The sequence below is a fragment of the Otolemur garnettii genome, unplaced genomic scaffold (genome assembly GCF_000181295.1).
Source record: "Otolemur garnettii isolate 467f Iridium unplaced genomic scaffold, OtoGar3 scaffold00015, whole genome shotgun sequence".
Classification (NCBI taxonomy): domain Eukaryota; kingdom Metazoa; phylum Chordata; class Mammalia; order Primates; family Galagidae; genus Otolemur; species Otolemur garnettii.
In genome coordinates this window covers 742,192-759,625 of record NW_003852410.1, presented here as the reverse complement: position 1 = coordinate 759,625, position 17,434 = coordinate 742,192, and the positions used below count along the sequence as shown (strand labels likewise).

At 51.0% G+C, this 17,434-nt stretch overlaps 1 protein-coding gene across 4 annotated transcripts in view; it reads right to left on the bottom strand.

The window, feature by feature from the left end:
• ATP2B2 (ATPase plasma membrane Ca2+ transporting 2) overlaps positions 1–17,434 on the bottom strand; it is a 180,557-nt gene that overhangs the window by 19,678 nt on the left and 143,445 nt on the right. For all 4 annotated transcript variants that reach the window (XM_012802532.1, XM_023510638.1, XM_023510639.1 and 1 more), the window contains exons 13-16: positions 10,913–11,154; positions 9,540–9,774; positions 2,634–2,813; positions 2,344–2,431 (exon numbers count right to left, since the gene is read on the bottom strand). In XM_012802532.1, the coding sequence (XP_012657986.1) occupies positions 2,344–2,431; positions 2,634–2,813; positions 9,540–9,774; positions 10,913–11,154 (745 nt within the window). The remainder of the gene's footprint in view (positions 1–2,343; positions 2,432–2,633; positions 2,814–9,539; positions 9,775–10,912; positions 11,155–17,434) is intronic.

The following is a 17,434-nucleotide window of genomic DNA, read 5'->3' as shown; positions in this document are numbered from 1 at the left end:
CTGGGTCTCCTCGGGTGGGTTCTCTGTCCTCACCCAGGCAGGCAGTGGGCAGCCCTTAGGCTTAACAGCTTCCCTCTCCCTCTCACATGTACCACCCAGGTCTTGGCCCCCTGTCTGGATGTCTAGCTTCCCAACAGCTGCACTTGGATGTCAGAGAGCCCCAAATGCATCAAGTGTGTCTCATCTGTGACTCCTAACCCCAGCTGCCCACTCAAATGCCAAGGAGCATCCTGGCACCAGGAAGGCTCCCCAGTAGGGTGCCCCCAGCCCCTCTAAAACATCTCCCAACCACTGCCAGGTATCTCTCAGACCCGCTGCCACTGCCAGCGTTACTGGCACTGTCAACAGGTAGCTCAGGGCAGGTGGCACTGCTAAAGCTGGACGGTCCTGCTGGTCCCTCTCTACCAGGCCACTCTCTGCATTGCGTGGGAGGTTTTCTGAAATGACGATGCTTCTCCCAACCCCAGGACCCTCTCGCTTTCCTAAGCCTGGGGTCACAGTGCAGGTCACAGCCAGGGGCCCTTGGCAGGTGTTGGTGGCCCTGCAGGATCTGCCACTACCACATCTTCCCCAGTCCTCTCTGGCTTCCCTCTTTCACCCTGAGATCCCAGTCTGCCCAAATGAACTTCTTTACACCCTTGAAGGCACCTGGGAGTCTTTTGTCCCTGGGCCTTCACAGATCAGTTCCCTCCCTGCCCCCAACACAGACCCTTACAAACCCTGGTGCCCCAGCTTCAATGACCCTTCCATGGTGACCTGACACCTCCCTAGCCCCAGCTGGAGGCCAGCAGTACAGCCTGTGGCTCTCTCTTCTGGATGGAGCCTGGCCCATGAACCCCAAGAGATTGTGTCACTCACGGCAGAGTTTGCAACTCTCTGTGATCCTTGATAAATGGTTATGGAGGGAAGAGTGAGTGAATAATAATGGGTTGGGGGCCTTCTGCTCCAGTGTCTGGGTTCTGGGGTCTGAGTTTTTGTCCCCAGGCCAGATCTGCCTCTGCTAACATCCTTGGGTAGCAACTTTGAGAGAGGAATCTAAGATGCCTAGGGATGATCTCAGGTGGAAACCTGCCACCACAGCCATTTCCCTGATGGGGAAATTGAGTGCCAGAGTGGAGGGACTTGCCTGCGGCCACAGAGCAGCTCACGGTGGAGCCAGGACTGTGTGACTCTAACAGTGCTCAGAGCCCATCCACCTAGGCTCAGCAGGTGGTGTGCCCCTCTCTGCAGGTGGAGGGGAGGGAGAAGGACTTTGGTTTTTGGCCTCATCTCTCAGGTGCCGTTCCCTGGTTTCTGGATCCCAATGTGAGCCCTCACGGGCAGTTCTGTGGAAAGGGGCCTAGATGAGCACAGGACACTGATGGCATATATAGCACCGATAGCTCATCGCAGGGTCCTGGTCATAGATGTTGGTTGGGGGCCTCAGAGACCAGGCAGACCAAGCTGGAAACTCATAAGCGCTCGAGCCAGATGGAGAAGCAATGGAGTGGGCAGAGTGTCAGACAGTGAGGAGTGGTGAAGACCGGGTCAAGTGGGGGAGAGAAGGGTCTGTCTAAAGCCATTCAGATTTCCAACCCAGGAATGGATGAACAAACTGTGGTATATGTACGTGTACCATGGAATACTATTCAGCCATAAAAAGATGGAGCCTTTACATCTTTTGTTATCAACCTGGGTGGAGTTGAAACACAGTCTTTTTAGTAAAGCATCGTAAGACGAAAAAGCAAGTATCCAGTGTACTCCATACTAATATGAAGCCAGCAGACATTCTAATACACGCCCACACAAGAGAAAAACTCAAATAAATTAAATGGGGAGGAGGAGTGGGGAGCAGGGAAAAGGGAGGGGAGAGGGGGATGGGTGTGCTCCCGCTTGATGGGCACAATGTTAGGGTGTATGGCACACCTCTTGGGGACAGGACATAATTATATGAAGGACTCTATCTAACACATGCAAACATTGTAACCTAATTCTTTGTACCCTCAACCTGAAACAACAAATTAAAAATACAAAAAAAGAAAATAAAGTCATTCAGACTCAACATTCAAACAGTCTGTGGCCCCATTTGGCCCTTGAGCCTTGTGTCTGGGGCCTCATACAGGCCCAGCCCAGGCCTATTGCTTCCTGGAGGCGCTGGGAGCCCAGAGAGAAGACTCACTGCCCCCTCTTTCCTTCTGGCCCTCAACAGACCTCCCAAGGCTGAAAAGAGTATGACATATGGCTGTCCGGGTGTGGAGAATCACAGGAGCCCCATCCTTCCTGGGGCTCAAGTGCGGGAGAGGGGGGCCTGGCTTCCAGCCTGGTTTTGGGGCTCAGCATCACCTGTGCCTGCCCAAGTCTTACCTTTGACCAGGGTATGCTTGTCTGTGGGGGAGGAGCGAGCCAGCACCCGCAGCTTTGGCCAGATCTTGTCGATTCGCTCCTGCTCAATCTGGAGAAGTATGGGGGAGGGAGCAAGTTGGCGGGGTCTGGGAGAGAAACTGAGGCCCAGAGAAGGGAGGGAACTTGGCCAGAGTCACAGAATGCTCATAGAGGCATTCTGGCTGGCTTCTGTTCAATCATGCAGCATCCATGCCTCTCTGCCCCCCACCCGAGCTTGTCCCTCTGTGGACTCTTTATGGTGGGACACATACCTCCCCCTTCTCATTGCGGATCCGCCGGTTGAACTCCTTGCCCTCCAGGCACAGAAAGTCCTCCCCAGGATGGATGATGCCACACTTAATGGCGATGGCCCGTGCCGTGTTGATATTGTCACCAGTGACCATGCGGACTGTGATGCCTGCCCGCTGGCACTTGCGGATGGCTTCTGGGACCTGGGCAGGAGGGCAGGAGCCATGGGGGAGGGCACGCCTCGAGCAGCCCCTCCCTGCCTTCGTGGATTCCAGAGTGAGCCCTCCTCACAGGCAGCTCCATAGAAAGGGGACTAGATGAGCACAAGATACTGACGGCACACACAGCACATGGGCCACAGCCTCCCTTCCTGTGTCCATGGCAGACATTGTTAATCGATCACAGTATCCTCTTGATTAAACCCTGATGAATGACTCTCAGCACAGAGTCTCAGGCACCCATCCCCTATTGACCATGACAGTCTGTCCTGAGATCAAACCATTGGCTGTCCTGACCTGGGTGAAGACTTCCCAGGAACGAGTGCAGAGCACTCCACTCCTGTGTATGAACTTGTCCCTGCTTCATCCACACATGTAGTTCCTGCAAGCTCGTTGATTATAAATCTATTTGTGTATTTTCAGTTTCTTGGGGACACATCTGCATCTGTGGGCCCCATTTGGCCCTCAAGCCTTGAGTCCGGGGCCCCACACAGGCCCAGACCAGGCCTATTGTTTCCTGGAGGAGCTGGGTCCCAGAGGGACTCACAGAATATGACACTGGTTCAGAATAAATATGAATGACTATGCTTCATGTGAAATATGCCATTTCACTGGGATGATAAGGACTGAGTCCTGTTCTGACTATAATGACAGATAGATGTCTGAGCCAATCAGGCCACATCAGACTTAGCCACTGTACCCTACTATGGCTCAGTAGCTACCCCTGTGCAGAGCTGGGGGGGGGTCTACCCAGCAAACAGGATACAAAACCTAGCCTGGGGCTGCTATAGTCCTTTTCTATACAACACAAATCAATTGAACAAATGATTCTTACCCTGGGCAATCACAGGTAATAAAATATTTGCTATAAAACATCTTTGACTGAGAAAGAGCATGTCAGGAGGAAAATCCTGTTTTACAGGAAGATCAAAGCATGTTAGACTCTCAGGCCTGGAAGGGCTGAGTCCTACTCCCCACTGCTCGTGCACACCTGGTGACAAGAGCTCACTCTTGTGTCCATCGCACCAAGCCACTGCTGAGAGAGTCTGAAGACTGCAGGAGGTGAATTGTGACTCCCCTAAAAAAGTATGCTGGAGTTCTAATTCCCAGGACCTGTGAATGTGACCTTACTTGGAGAAAGGGTCTTCACAGAAGTCATCCAGTTAAAATGAGTTCATCAGGGTGCGCCCTAATCCACTGTCACTGGCGTCCCTACACAGGGGAAATTTGGACACAAAGATATGCAAGAGAGGTGCCACGTGATGATGAGGGCAGAGATTGGGGTGCTGCCCCAAGGAACGCTGAAGATGCCAGCAACCACTAGAAGCTGGCAGAGGCGCCTGCCGCAGATTCTCCTCACAGCCTCAGAAGGAGCCACACTTGCCAGCACCTTGATCAGAAAGGGATGAACTTCCAGCCTCGAGAATTATGATATGACAAATTTCTGCCATTGGAGCCACTCCATTTGTGTGACATTATTATGGCAGCCTTTGGAAACTGATACGAAGAAAGAGTTGAAACATTGCTCCAAAACCTGACTGTGGACAACTCCTGCCTACTGGTCCCTTCTCTCTCTCAGGAATTGTAAGAAAACAAGGATTGACCTTGAAAATATCTTGCCTGTGTCCACCCTATCTGCACCAGCTGCTGTTCCTTTGGCCCCTACCCACCATCTCAAGCAGAGCTGCTGCCCAGACCCCCTCTGGTCTCCCCGCCTCTGGCCTTCTGCCTCTTCTGTACCCTGGCCACCAGCCATCTTTCTCAGCCTCAGCCTGTGGGGTTGCCCTCCTTCGGAGGCTCCCCCATGACTCTTGCAAGAGGACACCCAGCTCTTAAGCATGGCCGTCTAGTGGTAGAGGAATGGAGGTCCTGGAGGGGCAGGGTCTGTGTCTCGGTAAAGCAGCCTCTTCAGCTACTGACGCTGTCTAAGACTGGCTCTGCAGTGACCAGTAGTGATCCCCTTATCATCGAATGGTTAGAGAAGGTCTAGCTGACCACAGGTCCACTCTGGGGTTTATTTCCAGGGTCTGGGGAGGGGCTGCCTTGTTCTTGCTCAGGGTCTGAGGGCCGCATGAGCAAGGCCTCTGCCTTGTACCATTGAGGCTGCTCACATAACTAAATGTGACCTCTTTTAACAAAGCTGGAGGGAGTGGGGACGTGGAAAGTCTATTTACATAACTTACTGATGTCCCCATAACGGCTATCACCTGGGCTGTACCCCTGCTGTCTCTTGCCCCAGAGAACAGCAAAGAGCTGAGTTCTGCGGACACACATCTCATCTGGCTCGTGCCCCCAGAAGGAGGAATTTAGGTTATGTTTGCTTCGAAGATGCTTGAAGTCTTAGAGTTGAAAGGGACTTTGGGTCATTGACTCTGACCCTCTGCTCATTCCCAGGCCAGCCCCTGCTTGCACATCTCTGATGACAGGGTGCCCCGACTCCCTCCAAGGCTGACTGCTCTGTGGTAAAACACGTCCAGCTAATTCTTCCAGCTGACCTTTCTTTTCAGATAATGGAGTTTTACTCTGTGTCAGACCTGTGCTCCTGTACCGAGGCAGTCTTTGGTAGACTCGTATATAAAAGGCTCTGGGAGAGCGGTTACTGTAGTGTATGTGAGCACGGAGGGCACCACTATGGTAGAAGGAAGTGGGTAGGGAGGAGAAATCAGGGAGTTTCCTCAAGGAGGGGATGTTTGAGTTGGTTCCCTTCAGTCAACGCCAGCTAAGGCTCTGGTGCTGGGGCTGAGGCCACAATGAACACGAAGTGGTCATGGCCACAGAGAACTGTCCACAAGGCCAGGTGTAGTGGCTCATGCTTGTAATGCTAGCACTGTGGGAGGCCAAGACGTGAGGATCACTTGAAGTCAGGAGTTGGAGACCAGCCTGAGCAAGAGTGAGACCCCGTCTCTACAAAAAAATAGAAAAATTAGGCTGACGTGGTGGTGTGAGCCTGTAGTCCCAGCTACTAGGGAGGCTATGCAGGTTGAGGGGGGGTCTCTTGAATTGCAGGATTGCTTGAATGACGTTGCAGTGAGCTGTGATGATTCCATTGCTCTCTCTCTAGCTTGGACAACAGAGAAAGATTCTGTCTCAAAAAAAAAAAAAAAGAAGAAGAAGAAAAGAAAAAATACAAAAGAACCATCCAGGAGGAACAGACAAGGCCTGAGGTGTGACTGGGTCTGGGGGCCATGGTGCAGGTGATAGAGGGGTGTTGAGGTTGAGGGTGCAGGTGGGGTAAGGACTGGTGGCCATGAAGCTGGCCATAGCAGTACCTTCCTATGGTCAGGTCAGAAGGCATCAGAACAAGGGACTTGTTCCTGGTACTGGCAATTTTATTTTTGGTGACTGGTATTTCATTTTTTATTTTATTTATTTATTTTTTGAGACAGCGTCTCAAGCTGTCACCCTGGGTAGAGTGCTGTGGCATCATAACTCACAGCAACCTCCAACTTGGGCTCAAGTGATCCTCTTGCCTCAGTTTTTCTATTTTTAGTAAACATGGGGTCTTGCTTTTGCTCAGGCTGGTCTCAAACTCATGCACTCAAGTAATCCACCTGCCTTGGCCTCCCAGAGTGCTAGGATTACAGACGTGAGCCACCTTGCTTGGCTTGTAACTGGTGTTTTAGAAAGACTCCTGCTTTTAAGACTGTCTCAGGGAGCCAAAACCAGCCACTCTCTGGGCCTCTCCAAACAAGTTGGCTCTGTGAGAAAAGGTAGGCTAATTTTTATGGACTCTCTGCATGATGAAGGCTTCCTTGCCTCATGGAAAGAGGGCTTGGAGAAGCAGAAGGCTGGGCCAGGCTTTGCCCTGGGCTCCCACACAAGCATCAGTTTTCTCTTCTGTAAAATGGGGATGATAGTGCCCACCCTTCAGTAAGGCTGGGAGGGTTCTGGGACAAGCCACAAATGGCACCATGCACAGGACAGGGACATGCAAACCCTTCCCAACTTGGCTTCAAGTTTTCTTTCTAGTCTTTTCTCTCATAAATGCAACAGGGTTATTGAATGCTCTGTAAACACTCAGCATTCCATGGTACCTTCCTGCCTCTGCTCATGCTGTCCCCTCCACCTGACATGGCCCCCCTTCCTCGAAATCTACATGTCAGATCTGTTCCACTTACAGGTGAAAGTCTCTTTGAGCAAGAGGCCACTCTGGATTCCTCTGACCCAGTGGCCTGTCCCTATGAACTGTTCTCAGTACCTTCTTATTTGCTCACCATTCACTTATTGCACAAACAGCTATTGAACATCTAACTATGCTGAGCACTGACAATCCAGAGATGATTTAAGACTCAAGCCCCAGAAGCATTGATCTGGTTCAAATATGCTTTCCCCATACACAGAATCGCTGTGAAATTAAAAATAAATAAATAAACAAATTTAGGGGAAAAGAACAACTTCTTTTGCTAAAATTATCCTAGATATTTTTCTCCCTGAGGAGGAGAAGCCAGGGAATGGGTGCTTCCTGTTTTCATTAAATAAAGGCTTTTAAACATCTGTTGTTTCTGGTGACAGCCGTTGTCTGTGACTCCAAGGGCTCCAAACACCCCCGGATAACCCAGCAAATCTCAGCCCGTGGCTCTCCTGGTGGCTTTATCGGCACTGGCTTCAATCAGCCTCATAAAAGGGGCCTGCTGCAGGGAATTATGGTGGAGTGTTTTGATCTGCTCTGGCCTTTGGTCATCTCGGGGGAGGAAGGTGATGTGGAGATGCAGCCCTGGCCGGGGACAGGCGGGGACACCAAGGGAGGCGGAGATTGTTTTCCTGCAGTCGCAAAGTGAATCTGAGCATGTCTGTAGGACCCTAGAGGTGGTCCCGGCTGAGGTTTTCCTTCCCACTGAGCTTCACTAGGGGGTTCACCCATGAGAATCAAGCCAGGGTGACAAAGAAATCTGTGAGGTGGGATGAGCCCAAGAGGACAGAACCTGGGAGAGCTCGGCAAAAACATGGCCACTATAGGCACAGAAAGTCCCTGGAGGCCTGTCAGCCAAAACACGGGCTCCCTTAGAGGTGGGAAATGGGCAGGGGGCTAGAGGTGGCATGAATTACTTCTCCTCAGGAAACAAATAAAGATGTAAACCCGCCAACCTCCTCAGGCCCCGTGTCCATCCCCATCCCACTGCTTAGACAGGTCTGAGCTTTCATGCATTCTAGCAGCTTTGCCGACACTGTGCTGTGCTGCTCGCTCCTGGATGCGGGGCAGTCCCTCTCAGCTTTCCGGTGGGGACACAGGCCCAGGGAAGCGACACACCTGAGCCTTCTGTGAGGGAGTGGCAGGGCAGGACTGCAGCCCATGTCCCTTAACTCTTCTGTCACTCAAGTAAGTCACTGCTCTCAAGTATGCTTTATAATTTTTAAATGTGCATTCTGGAGATGGCCCAAGGTCGCCAGCAGGGAAGCACTGACCAACGGAATTGAAGGAGATGGGAGGGTGAGGCTTCCAGCCAGCAGGCTCTGGTCTAAGGATGTCAGAGATGGGCCTGAGGGACCCCTGGGCCAAGCTCCTATTTCAGAGATGAATGACTAAGGCCCACTGTGGGGAAGTGGCTTGTCAGTGATAAAGTTGGGGCTGGTTCCAGGCCTCCCTCCCCCATAGTCTGTATGTGAAACCCACTTCTCTGGATGACCATGTTATCGACAGAGAATGCCAGGGCCCTAGCTCAGCCCCTCTCAGGCTCCTCCCCCCACCTGTCACTCACAGCTCTTGCCCTCCCCCCCTTTTCTGAGACAGAGTCTCACTCTGTCATGCTGGCTAGAGTGCCCTGGTGTCATAGCTTACAGCAACCTCAAACTCTTAGGCTCAAGAGATCCTCCTGCCTCAGCCTCCGTGCCTGCCACAATGCCCAGCTAGTTTTTCCATTTTTAATAGAGATGGGGTCTCACTCTTGCTCAGGTTGGTCTTGAATTCTTGAGCTCAGGCAATCCACTGCCTTGGCCTCCCAGAGTGCTAAGATTACAGATGTGAGCCACCGTGCCTGGCCCCTTTCCCTTTTTTGTACCTGACCCTGCAAGCCTCCAGCACTCGAATGCTCAGTCTTCCCCACAGGTGCAGAGCCAGCTAAAGGAGACTGATGACCTGCTGTGAGCTGAGGACCCCACCAGGTGCATTCATAGGCATTACCTCCTTGGTCCTTGTGAGGTGGGTTCTGTCACCCCTTTTCCCTTCTGCACTTACCAGCTCTGTCCCCTGGAAACTGATAAAGGGAGGCTGTCAGCTCCTGGCAGGCTTGCCAGGCTAAACTGATCGGTAGACTACACTGGGCTGAGGTGCCACACTGGGTCCTCCTGAGTGCGATCACTCCTGGGTGTGTTCTCTGCAAGGACCTTGGAATCTAGACCTATGGATGTATTACAAGAGCTGCTGGTTCCTGTGGAGCAGAAGGCTTCTAAAGCAGGGCAGTTCCTACATCTGTCCCTTGCAGGACCAGAGGGAAGAGCTTCTGGTGGCTGGGTAGACTGTCTAGGACTGTCCCTTGGGGAAGAGCAACACCTGTTTGTAGCCTGTGATTCCGTCTGTGTCTGTCTCAGTGGACCAGTGCCAAGTGTGACCTACACTGGTCTGATGAGTGTGAATTTAGGATCAGGTAGGACCACACAGGTGCTGTGTGGAAATTGAGGCTCAGAGAGGTGAGGTGACTTATTCCAGATTAGCTGGTGGCTGGACTCCTGGCCTCACCCCACTCCCCCTGAGCTTGCTGGCCCCAGGGGGCCTACCTCGGGCCGCACAGGGTCCTCGATGCCCACCACGCAGATGCAGGTGAGATCATTGAGGATGTCGTTCTCGTTGTCCCAGTCGGGCTCGGGGCTGCTGGGGAAGTCGCGGTAGGCCACGCAGATGGTGCGGAGCCCGTCGCAGGCCATGGGCTCTATCACCTTCTTCACCATCTCGTCCCGGTCTCTCGGCCGGAAGACTCGGGGCTCGCCCGCCCCAGTGAGGATTTTGCAGCATCTGGGGAGAAGGGAGAGAGATGAGGAGCCCAGGGAGCCTTCCTCCTAACTGCGGTGCCTCCCCTGCCTCCCCAATGGGGCCCAGGCATGTGAAATTGGCAGCCTCCGTTATATGTTTACAAATTGTCATCCGAAAAAGCAGTTCCACAGCTAAACCAGTTTGCCAAGGACATAAAATGTGGGCTACCATTAGAAGCACTTGGGGGAGCAATTAATAACGACCCATATGTGAACCCCACCCCAGAGGTTCCCATTCAATCTATCTGGGATAAATCCAGAAATCAGTGTTTCTTTAATAGCTCCCTGGAGTGATTCCAGTGTGTAAGCTGGGGCCAATCCCCTCATTGTACAAATGAGGAAACTGAGGCCCCAGGAGAAGTGACCAGTTTAGTTCTCCAGGTTTATTTCTGGCACCTGGAATCAGATGAGCTGGGCTGATAGTGACAATAGTTACCATTGACTGAGTCTATCCTGAGGGAAGTGAAATAAGAGAGACCTGAGTATGATAATGGGTAGAAATTCCTGATGATCCAGTGACTCTGGGAGGACCTGGGGGAGGACACTCTGTCTATAGAAATTGGTTTTTTTTTTGGTGATAGAGTCTCACTTGGTCACTCTTGGTAGAATGCCATGGTGTCACAGCTCACAGCAACATCAAACTCTTGGGCTTAAGCCAGTGGTTCTCAACCTTCCTAATGGCACAGCTCTTAATACAGGGCCTGTGGGTCACGACCCACAGGTTGAGAACCGCTGACATGAGTGATTCTCTTGCCTTAGCCTTCCAAGTAGCTGGGACTACAGGCACCTGCCACAAGCCGGCTAGAGGTCTCACCCTGGCTCAGGCTGGTCTCGAACCTGTGAGCTCAGGCAATCGACCTGCCTTGGTCTCCCAAGTGCTAGGATTACAAGCATGAGCCACCATGCCCGGCCCTTGTCTATAGAAATTTTTAAGGGGATATAGTAGAAAAAGCAGCTGGCGAGGAGCCCTGGAGGCGAGTCTTGGTAGGGGACCTTGGGCAGGGCCCTCTCTGTGCCTAGGTGGCCATTCCAGCTGGGGCAGGCTTTGAGGCCCAGCTTGGAGGGCAGTCAGTGCTGTGTGACCTGGACGTCCCCAGCTCCCTGCCCTGCCCACTGCTTACTTCTTGAGCACGATCTCAGATGCGCCCTTGCTGTACATGCGGAAGCTCTCATCCGGCAGCTTGATGACGGTGCTCATGGACTTGCGCACAGAGTTGAAGGTGTACACTTTGTACAGCTTCTCCTCTGGCACCTGGGTGCGCACGGGCTCGTAGTCCTGCTTCAGGTCCAGCACAAAGCCCAGCAGGCCGCACTCCGTCTTGTTGCCCACCTGCCGGGGCAGGGCGCCCTCCTTCTCCGGGGGCTGCAAAGAGAGGTGAGAGTGGCTCACACGGAGGTGCAGGGCTTGCTCTGGGGGAGCTCCCTGTCCTGCTGCCCCGGAGGCCCTGGGGCTGCCACCGGTGGCCTGTGGAGTGGGGACTGAGCCCTCCCGAAGCCCTGGGCCCACTCCATCCACCTCCAGGCCAGTTATCCCGGGTCTAGTCCTGCCGCCGGTTAAGCAAGATCAGCTTTTGAAAAATCATGAATTATTTCACATATAAAAAAGATAAGGGAATGGTACAACAGACAGATGTGTACTTCCCATCCAGCCTTGTAGGATCCTAACATGACGCCATGTTCGCTTCAGATTTTTCTTTTGAAAGAGTTGAAACATTACAGATACCATTGAATCCCCTCTGCATCCCTCTCCCGACCTGTGTAACTCACCCCATGACCCAGAAACAATCTCTACCTTAAATTTGGCATTGATCAGTACTGAGTGTACATTCTAACTTTTTAGTTTTAGATGACTGTAGACCCAGGTAATGAGAAATAATACAGAGAGATGTGACACAGTCTTCATCTAGTTTCTTCCAATGCTAACTTGTATCACCATAGTACAATGTCATAGCCAGGACAGTGACGCTGACATAATAAAATGGACCTTGTTCAGATTTCACCAGCTCTGCGTACACTCATCTGTGTGCACATGCAGGCACGTGTGTGTATTTTCTATGCAATGGTATCACATTCTGTCATCCCCACCACAGTCAAGAGCCAGGACAAGGGTCCCTGCACCACCCTTTTATAGCTGCTGTCACCTCCCTGTTCCCCTCCCCTCCCTGGCCCCAGCAACCACTAATCTGTTCTCCACCTCCAGGCTTTCATCATTTCCAGCAGGTTATATAAAAGGAATATACAGCACGTGACTTTTGGAGATTGGCATTTTCACTCAGTATAACCCTCTTGAGATCCAGGTGAGCTGTTGCATGTGACAATAACTTGTTCCGTTTGATTGCTGAGTAATATTCCCGGGAATGGACAGGTTGTTCCTCGTGATGTTGATTTAGGTTGAATCAGTTGAAAATGCTACTTGTGTATGTCAAAAATGGACACGTGAGCAATTTGATGCAGTTTAACACAATGCGCCACGTCTGTGTGCACCTGGAGGGCTGTCGTGCACGCTGCACGCCTCATATGGGGAGACTGTATTCTCCTGCGATTAGCTTTACTCCATTCTGCTTTTGAGAGCCATTCATTTTTATGGCTCCAATGTGTTCCCTTTTTCTTTTTTTTTAAGAACCAAGAGCTAAAAGCAAGAATATGTGTTTTGGTTTGTTTTCTTCTTCTTTGCCTGCCTTCTTCTCCCTCTTCCTCTTCTTCTTCTTCTTCTTTTTTTTTTTTTTTGACAGAGTCTCACTCTGTTGCCCAGGCTACAGTGCTGTAGCATCACAGCTCACAGCAACCTCAAACTCCTGGGCTCAAGCAGTCCGTTTGCCTCAGCCTCCTGTAGCTGGGACTACAGGTGCCTGCCACAATGCCTGGCTATATCTTTTTTGTCAGGGTCTTGCTCTGTCACTGGGACTGGAGTACAGTGGTGATATTATAACTCACTGCAAACTCAAACTCCTGGGGGAGTCAAATGATCTTCCCTCCCAAGCTTCCTGAGTAGTTGGGATGACAGGTATGTGCCACTGTGCTTGGCTCAGTGCTCCACTAGAAGGGGTCTTGCTGTGTTGCTCAGGCTGGTCTTGAACTCCTGACCTCAGCCTCCTAGAGTGCCAGGAATATAGGCGTGAGCCACTGTGCTGGCCTCAGTGTTTTCCTTTTGAACTGCTCTGTAGATTCTATCATATGAATAAGCGGCAAATGACTTATCCCTTCTCTTGGTCCCTCCCTCTTTCTCTCTCCCCCTTATGGATTTGATGTACACTCTTCCATACCTGTTCCGGGCTGGCCCTCTGCAAACCACTCACCACCGCCCCAGGGCCTCTCAGGAAAACACCAACTGCACCTCCCAGCACCCCTTGCTTCCTTATGTGGCTGCGCCGTGCCTCTGTGCCTTCACCTCCGCTGTTCCTTCTGGGAGGGTCCCTTCTTTTTCTCTGCCAGGCAGATTTCTGGTCCTTTAAGGACCAGCTCAAGTAGCTCCTTGTGTTTGAAAATTGCCTCATGGGTCTGTTTCCTCCTAAGTAAAGCACTTTTTGTATTTCTTCCTCTCTGGGTTCTCAGGGAACCACAGAGCCCAGTACACAGTAAGTGCTTAATAACTTTTTGCTAGATGGTTTGAAGCAGATCAGTCTTGTGGGGGAGACAAGTGTTGGCAGGTAAGGCCAAGACGCCTCTACATGGGCACATGAGATTTGCAGCTGTGGGAGTGCAGGTTTGCAGGTGTGCTTACCTCCCCATGAATGCACACGCCTGCTCATGCCACTCACATACAATTAATATGCAATGACTCGGGTGGAGGTGGCTTTGTAGGTGGTAAAAGCCACCAGAGATAAACCAAGCCCTGGAGAGACTGCGAAGAGGAATAAATAGCTATGCGCACACCTGTGTCCCCACAGGAGGGGCTTTCCGTGGCTCTCAGACCAGCCTTGCACAGGGGCCTTCTGGATCCTCATCCTTATCCTCCCTTGTATTGCTCAAAAAAGGCAGCCCAGGCGGGAAAGAAGGGGACTAAAGATGTCGCCAGCACAGTCTGGCTACACAGAGGCTGGGGGACCCTTGGTTGGTAACTGGATATGTCCCCAGCCTACTCTCCACCTTCAGTTAGGGCTTGGGCTGTGGAGCAGACCTGAACCACGCAGGGCACAGGCATCCACATACAGTGAGCCTGAGACCCACGTGTTCACAGGAAGGAAAGAGCCCTAGGACCTCAGTTTACCCACCTGTAAAATGGAGAGGCTGGGGCAGATGACTTCTAGCTCAGAGGGAAATCAACCCTTTCCTTCAAGTGGGCCACAAGGAGGGAGGGTGGGGTGAGGAAGAGCCAGAGGTCCCTCAGGGCGTGGTCAGCTCTCCAGCTCCCACGGCCACACATAGGTATCATAGCCCGGGAAGGCTTCCTGATCCCAATCTCCTTGATGGGATTTTACTTGGAAGCAGACGAATCTTTCCCACAGCCTCCCATTTCTGACATTTGGGAAAATACATTCTAAGAGCTTCTCTTTGTCTTTTACAGCATGCTGTTATGTTGTGTTAAAAAAAACCAAACCTATAAATAGAGATATATAGATTTTTTTCACAATTTCATAATTAACTTTCTGGTGATTTCCAGAGTTTTATGTATTTTCCACAACAGTTTCTTTCCCTCTCCACTAATGAAAGAACATGACGACACGGAAAACTTAAATAAAAATGCCTAATTACTTATTTGCCCAAGAGAGTTGAGCAGTCGTGCCTGAAAAACACCCAGCATTTTATTACGCTCTGTGAAATATTTTAATTTTCCTCTAAAAGGATTTCAAACAATCCATAGTTGCAAATGGCAGAGCTGCCTCCTCCGTAATTCAATTTGTTTCCATGAACTTGAGCTCTGAAATCGCCTACGTGCGTTACTAAGAAGCAGGGACCCTCCCCCTTTCTCTTTAGGCTTTTTTTATCCTGACAAACCGGGAGGTTTCGCTCTTGTTGTAGAATTTACAAGAGCCTTTTTATCCCCAGGGCTCCAACTGTACAAGGGAGTTAAGGCGTTGGTATTGTTCCTGTTTTGGGGGACAGACAACAGGCCCAGGGAGGGAACTGACTTGCTCCTAGTCACAGACCTTGCAGCCCCCAAACCCCCTGGATTCCAGTTCCAGCTCATCAGCACATTTCTCTACACTGTGTTGAGCCCGTTGGGAATGCTGGGAGCAGCTGCAATTGTACCTCAGAGGGGACGATTCACGCTCTGGTGTTGGGATGCTAGGGAGGGAATGGAGTTAAGATCAATGAAGGATGACTTGAAAAGCTACGAGTTATAAATAACATCTGTGCAAGGGAGATAACAAAACCTTATCAGGTAGCACCTCACATCAGTCAGAAAGGCTATGATTCACAGAAAGGGAAGACACAGAAAATATCAAGCATCAAAGAGGATGTGGACCCCCCGGAAGCCTGGTGCCCTGTTGATGGGGATGTAATACGGTACAGCCGTTATGGAAAACAGTATGGCAGTTCCACAAAAAATTAAACATAGAACAACTTCCATCTGATCCAGCAAGTCCAATTCTGGGCTTACCCCCCAAATAACTGAAAACAAGGACTCAGAGATATTTGCACACCCATGTTCATAGCAGCACTATTCACAACAGCCAACAACTCGAGCGTCCATCAATGGATGACAGATAAACAGAATGTGGTCCGTACACATCATAGGATATTATTCCGTCTTAAAAAGGAAGAACATTTTGACACGTGCTGCCGCATGGAGGAATCTTGAGGGCGTTGTGCTAAATGAAATAAGCCAGTCACAAAAAGCACAAAGACTGTATGATGCCATTTCTTTGAGCTCCCTAGTGTATGGGCGGTCCCTGGGTTACGAACAAGATGGGTTCTGTAGGTTTGTTCTTGAGTTCAATTTGTATGTAAGTTGGGGCAGGCATATTTATCTATTAGCTATAATACCTTCCATTCGTAAGTGCGAGCAGTATATCAGTAGGATGTTTGTAACTCAGGGATTTACTGTAATAGCCTCTGTTCCTAGTTGTATCTAAGTCTGGGGATTGCTTGTAGCCAGATGCACAGACAGAAAGTAGAATGGGGATTGCCAGGGCCAGGGGTGGGGGGTGGGGTCCCTGTTTAGGTGCAAAGTTTAATTTGTAAACTGAAAAGAGTTCTGCAGATCTGTGGCACCACAATGTGAAGGTACTTCATGCTACTAAAGCATACACTTCAAAATGGTCAAGTTGCTACATTATATGACTTGTATATTTTATTCCAATTTAAAAAATTAAAAAATCAAATAACTAACAAAACACTCACCAACAAACCCCATGGTAACAAACCCCTAGTGTGGTAAACTGCAGTAGCTTCAGCGTGATGATTTTTCCAGGAGGGCAGTAGAAAATGACTTTATGCTAATTGGCTATTTCTGGTGACTCATCCGCCATCCTTCCAGGACAAGCGTCGCCAGAAGGCTCCCCCAGCACCCAGGCTGCCCATCAGCCCAACCTTGACAGCAGCACCATGAGCCTTCTCCCCCATGCCCACCCTGTGCTCACCACTCCAGTAAGCTCTTTATAGGCATCACCCAGTCACAGGCTCCTGGCTCCCCGGCTGACCAGGGCTGTTATTATTCCCATTGAACAGCTGTGTACACTGAGGCCTGGAAAGGTAAGGCCGCACTGCTAGTAAGTAAGTACCAAGTGAGACTCTGACCCGGGGGGTCCTGGCCCGAGCCCACTGCACATGCTCTCCCAGCAGCCCTGTCTCGCCCACTGGTGTCTGAGAACCCTGGTTCACTAGCTGACCAAGGTGACTGTTACAGGGGTATGAGGGCAGGGGTAGCCTGCCTCGCTCATCTCTGCACCCCACTCCTGTCTAGCACCGTGGGTAGCCAGTGAACACTGTTCAATGAATCAGTGAATAATTTTGTGTTTGAGTGTGGCATGCTGCTAAGGGGACACCAATTATGGGCAGAATTTTGGCTTTGAGAATTGTCATCTAAGGGCCTGCCTCCTAAGAGTGAGGTAGTCCAGCCTTGCCAGTGAGGCCCGGGACTTTCCCTGAGGCTGGGGGGATATCAGGTCAGCGTGGCTCCCTAGGATGTGGCCATGCTCTCCCAGAAAGTAGGCTCCTCAGGGAATCTCCCGAACTCTCCAGTGCTTTGTGCATGTGTGTGTGTCGTGTCTGTGATGTACAGGGTGTGTATGTGGTGTGTGTACTGCATGCATTCTGTATTGTATGTTGCATGTGTAGTGTGTGTTATGTTGAGTGCTACGTGATATGAGGTGCATGGTGTGTGTGTGGTGCATATGTTGTGCGATGTGCGTGTTGACTGTGTGGTGCATGGTGTGTGTGTGTGTGGTGCATGGTGTGTGTGTGTGGTGCATGGTGTGTATGAGGTGCATGGTGTGTGTGGTGCATGGTGTGTGTGTGTGGTGCATGGTGTATGTGTATGAGGTGCATGGTGTGTGTGTATGAGGTGCATGGTGTGTGTGTATGAGGTGCATGGTGTATGTGTGTGGTGCATGGTGTGTGTATGAGGTACATGGTGTATGTGTATGAGGTGTATGAGGTGCATGGTGTATGTGTGTGTGGTGCATGGTGAGTGTGTATGAGGTGCATGGTGTATGTGTGTGTGGTGCATGGTGTGTGTATGAGGTGCATGGTGTATGTGT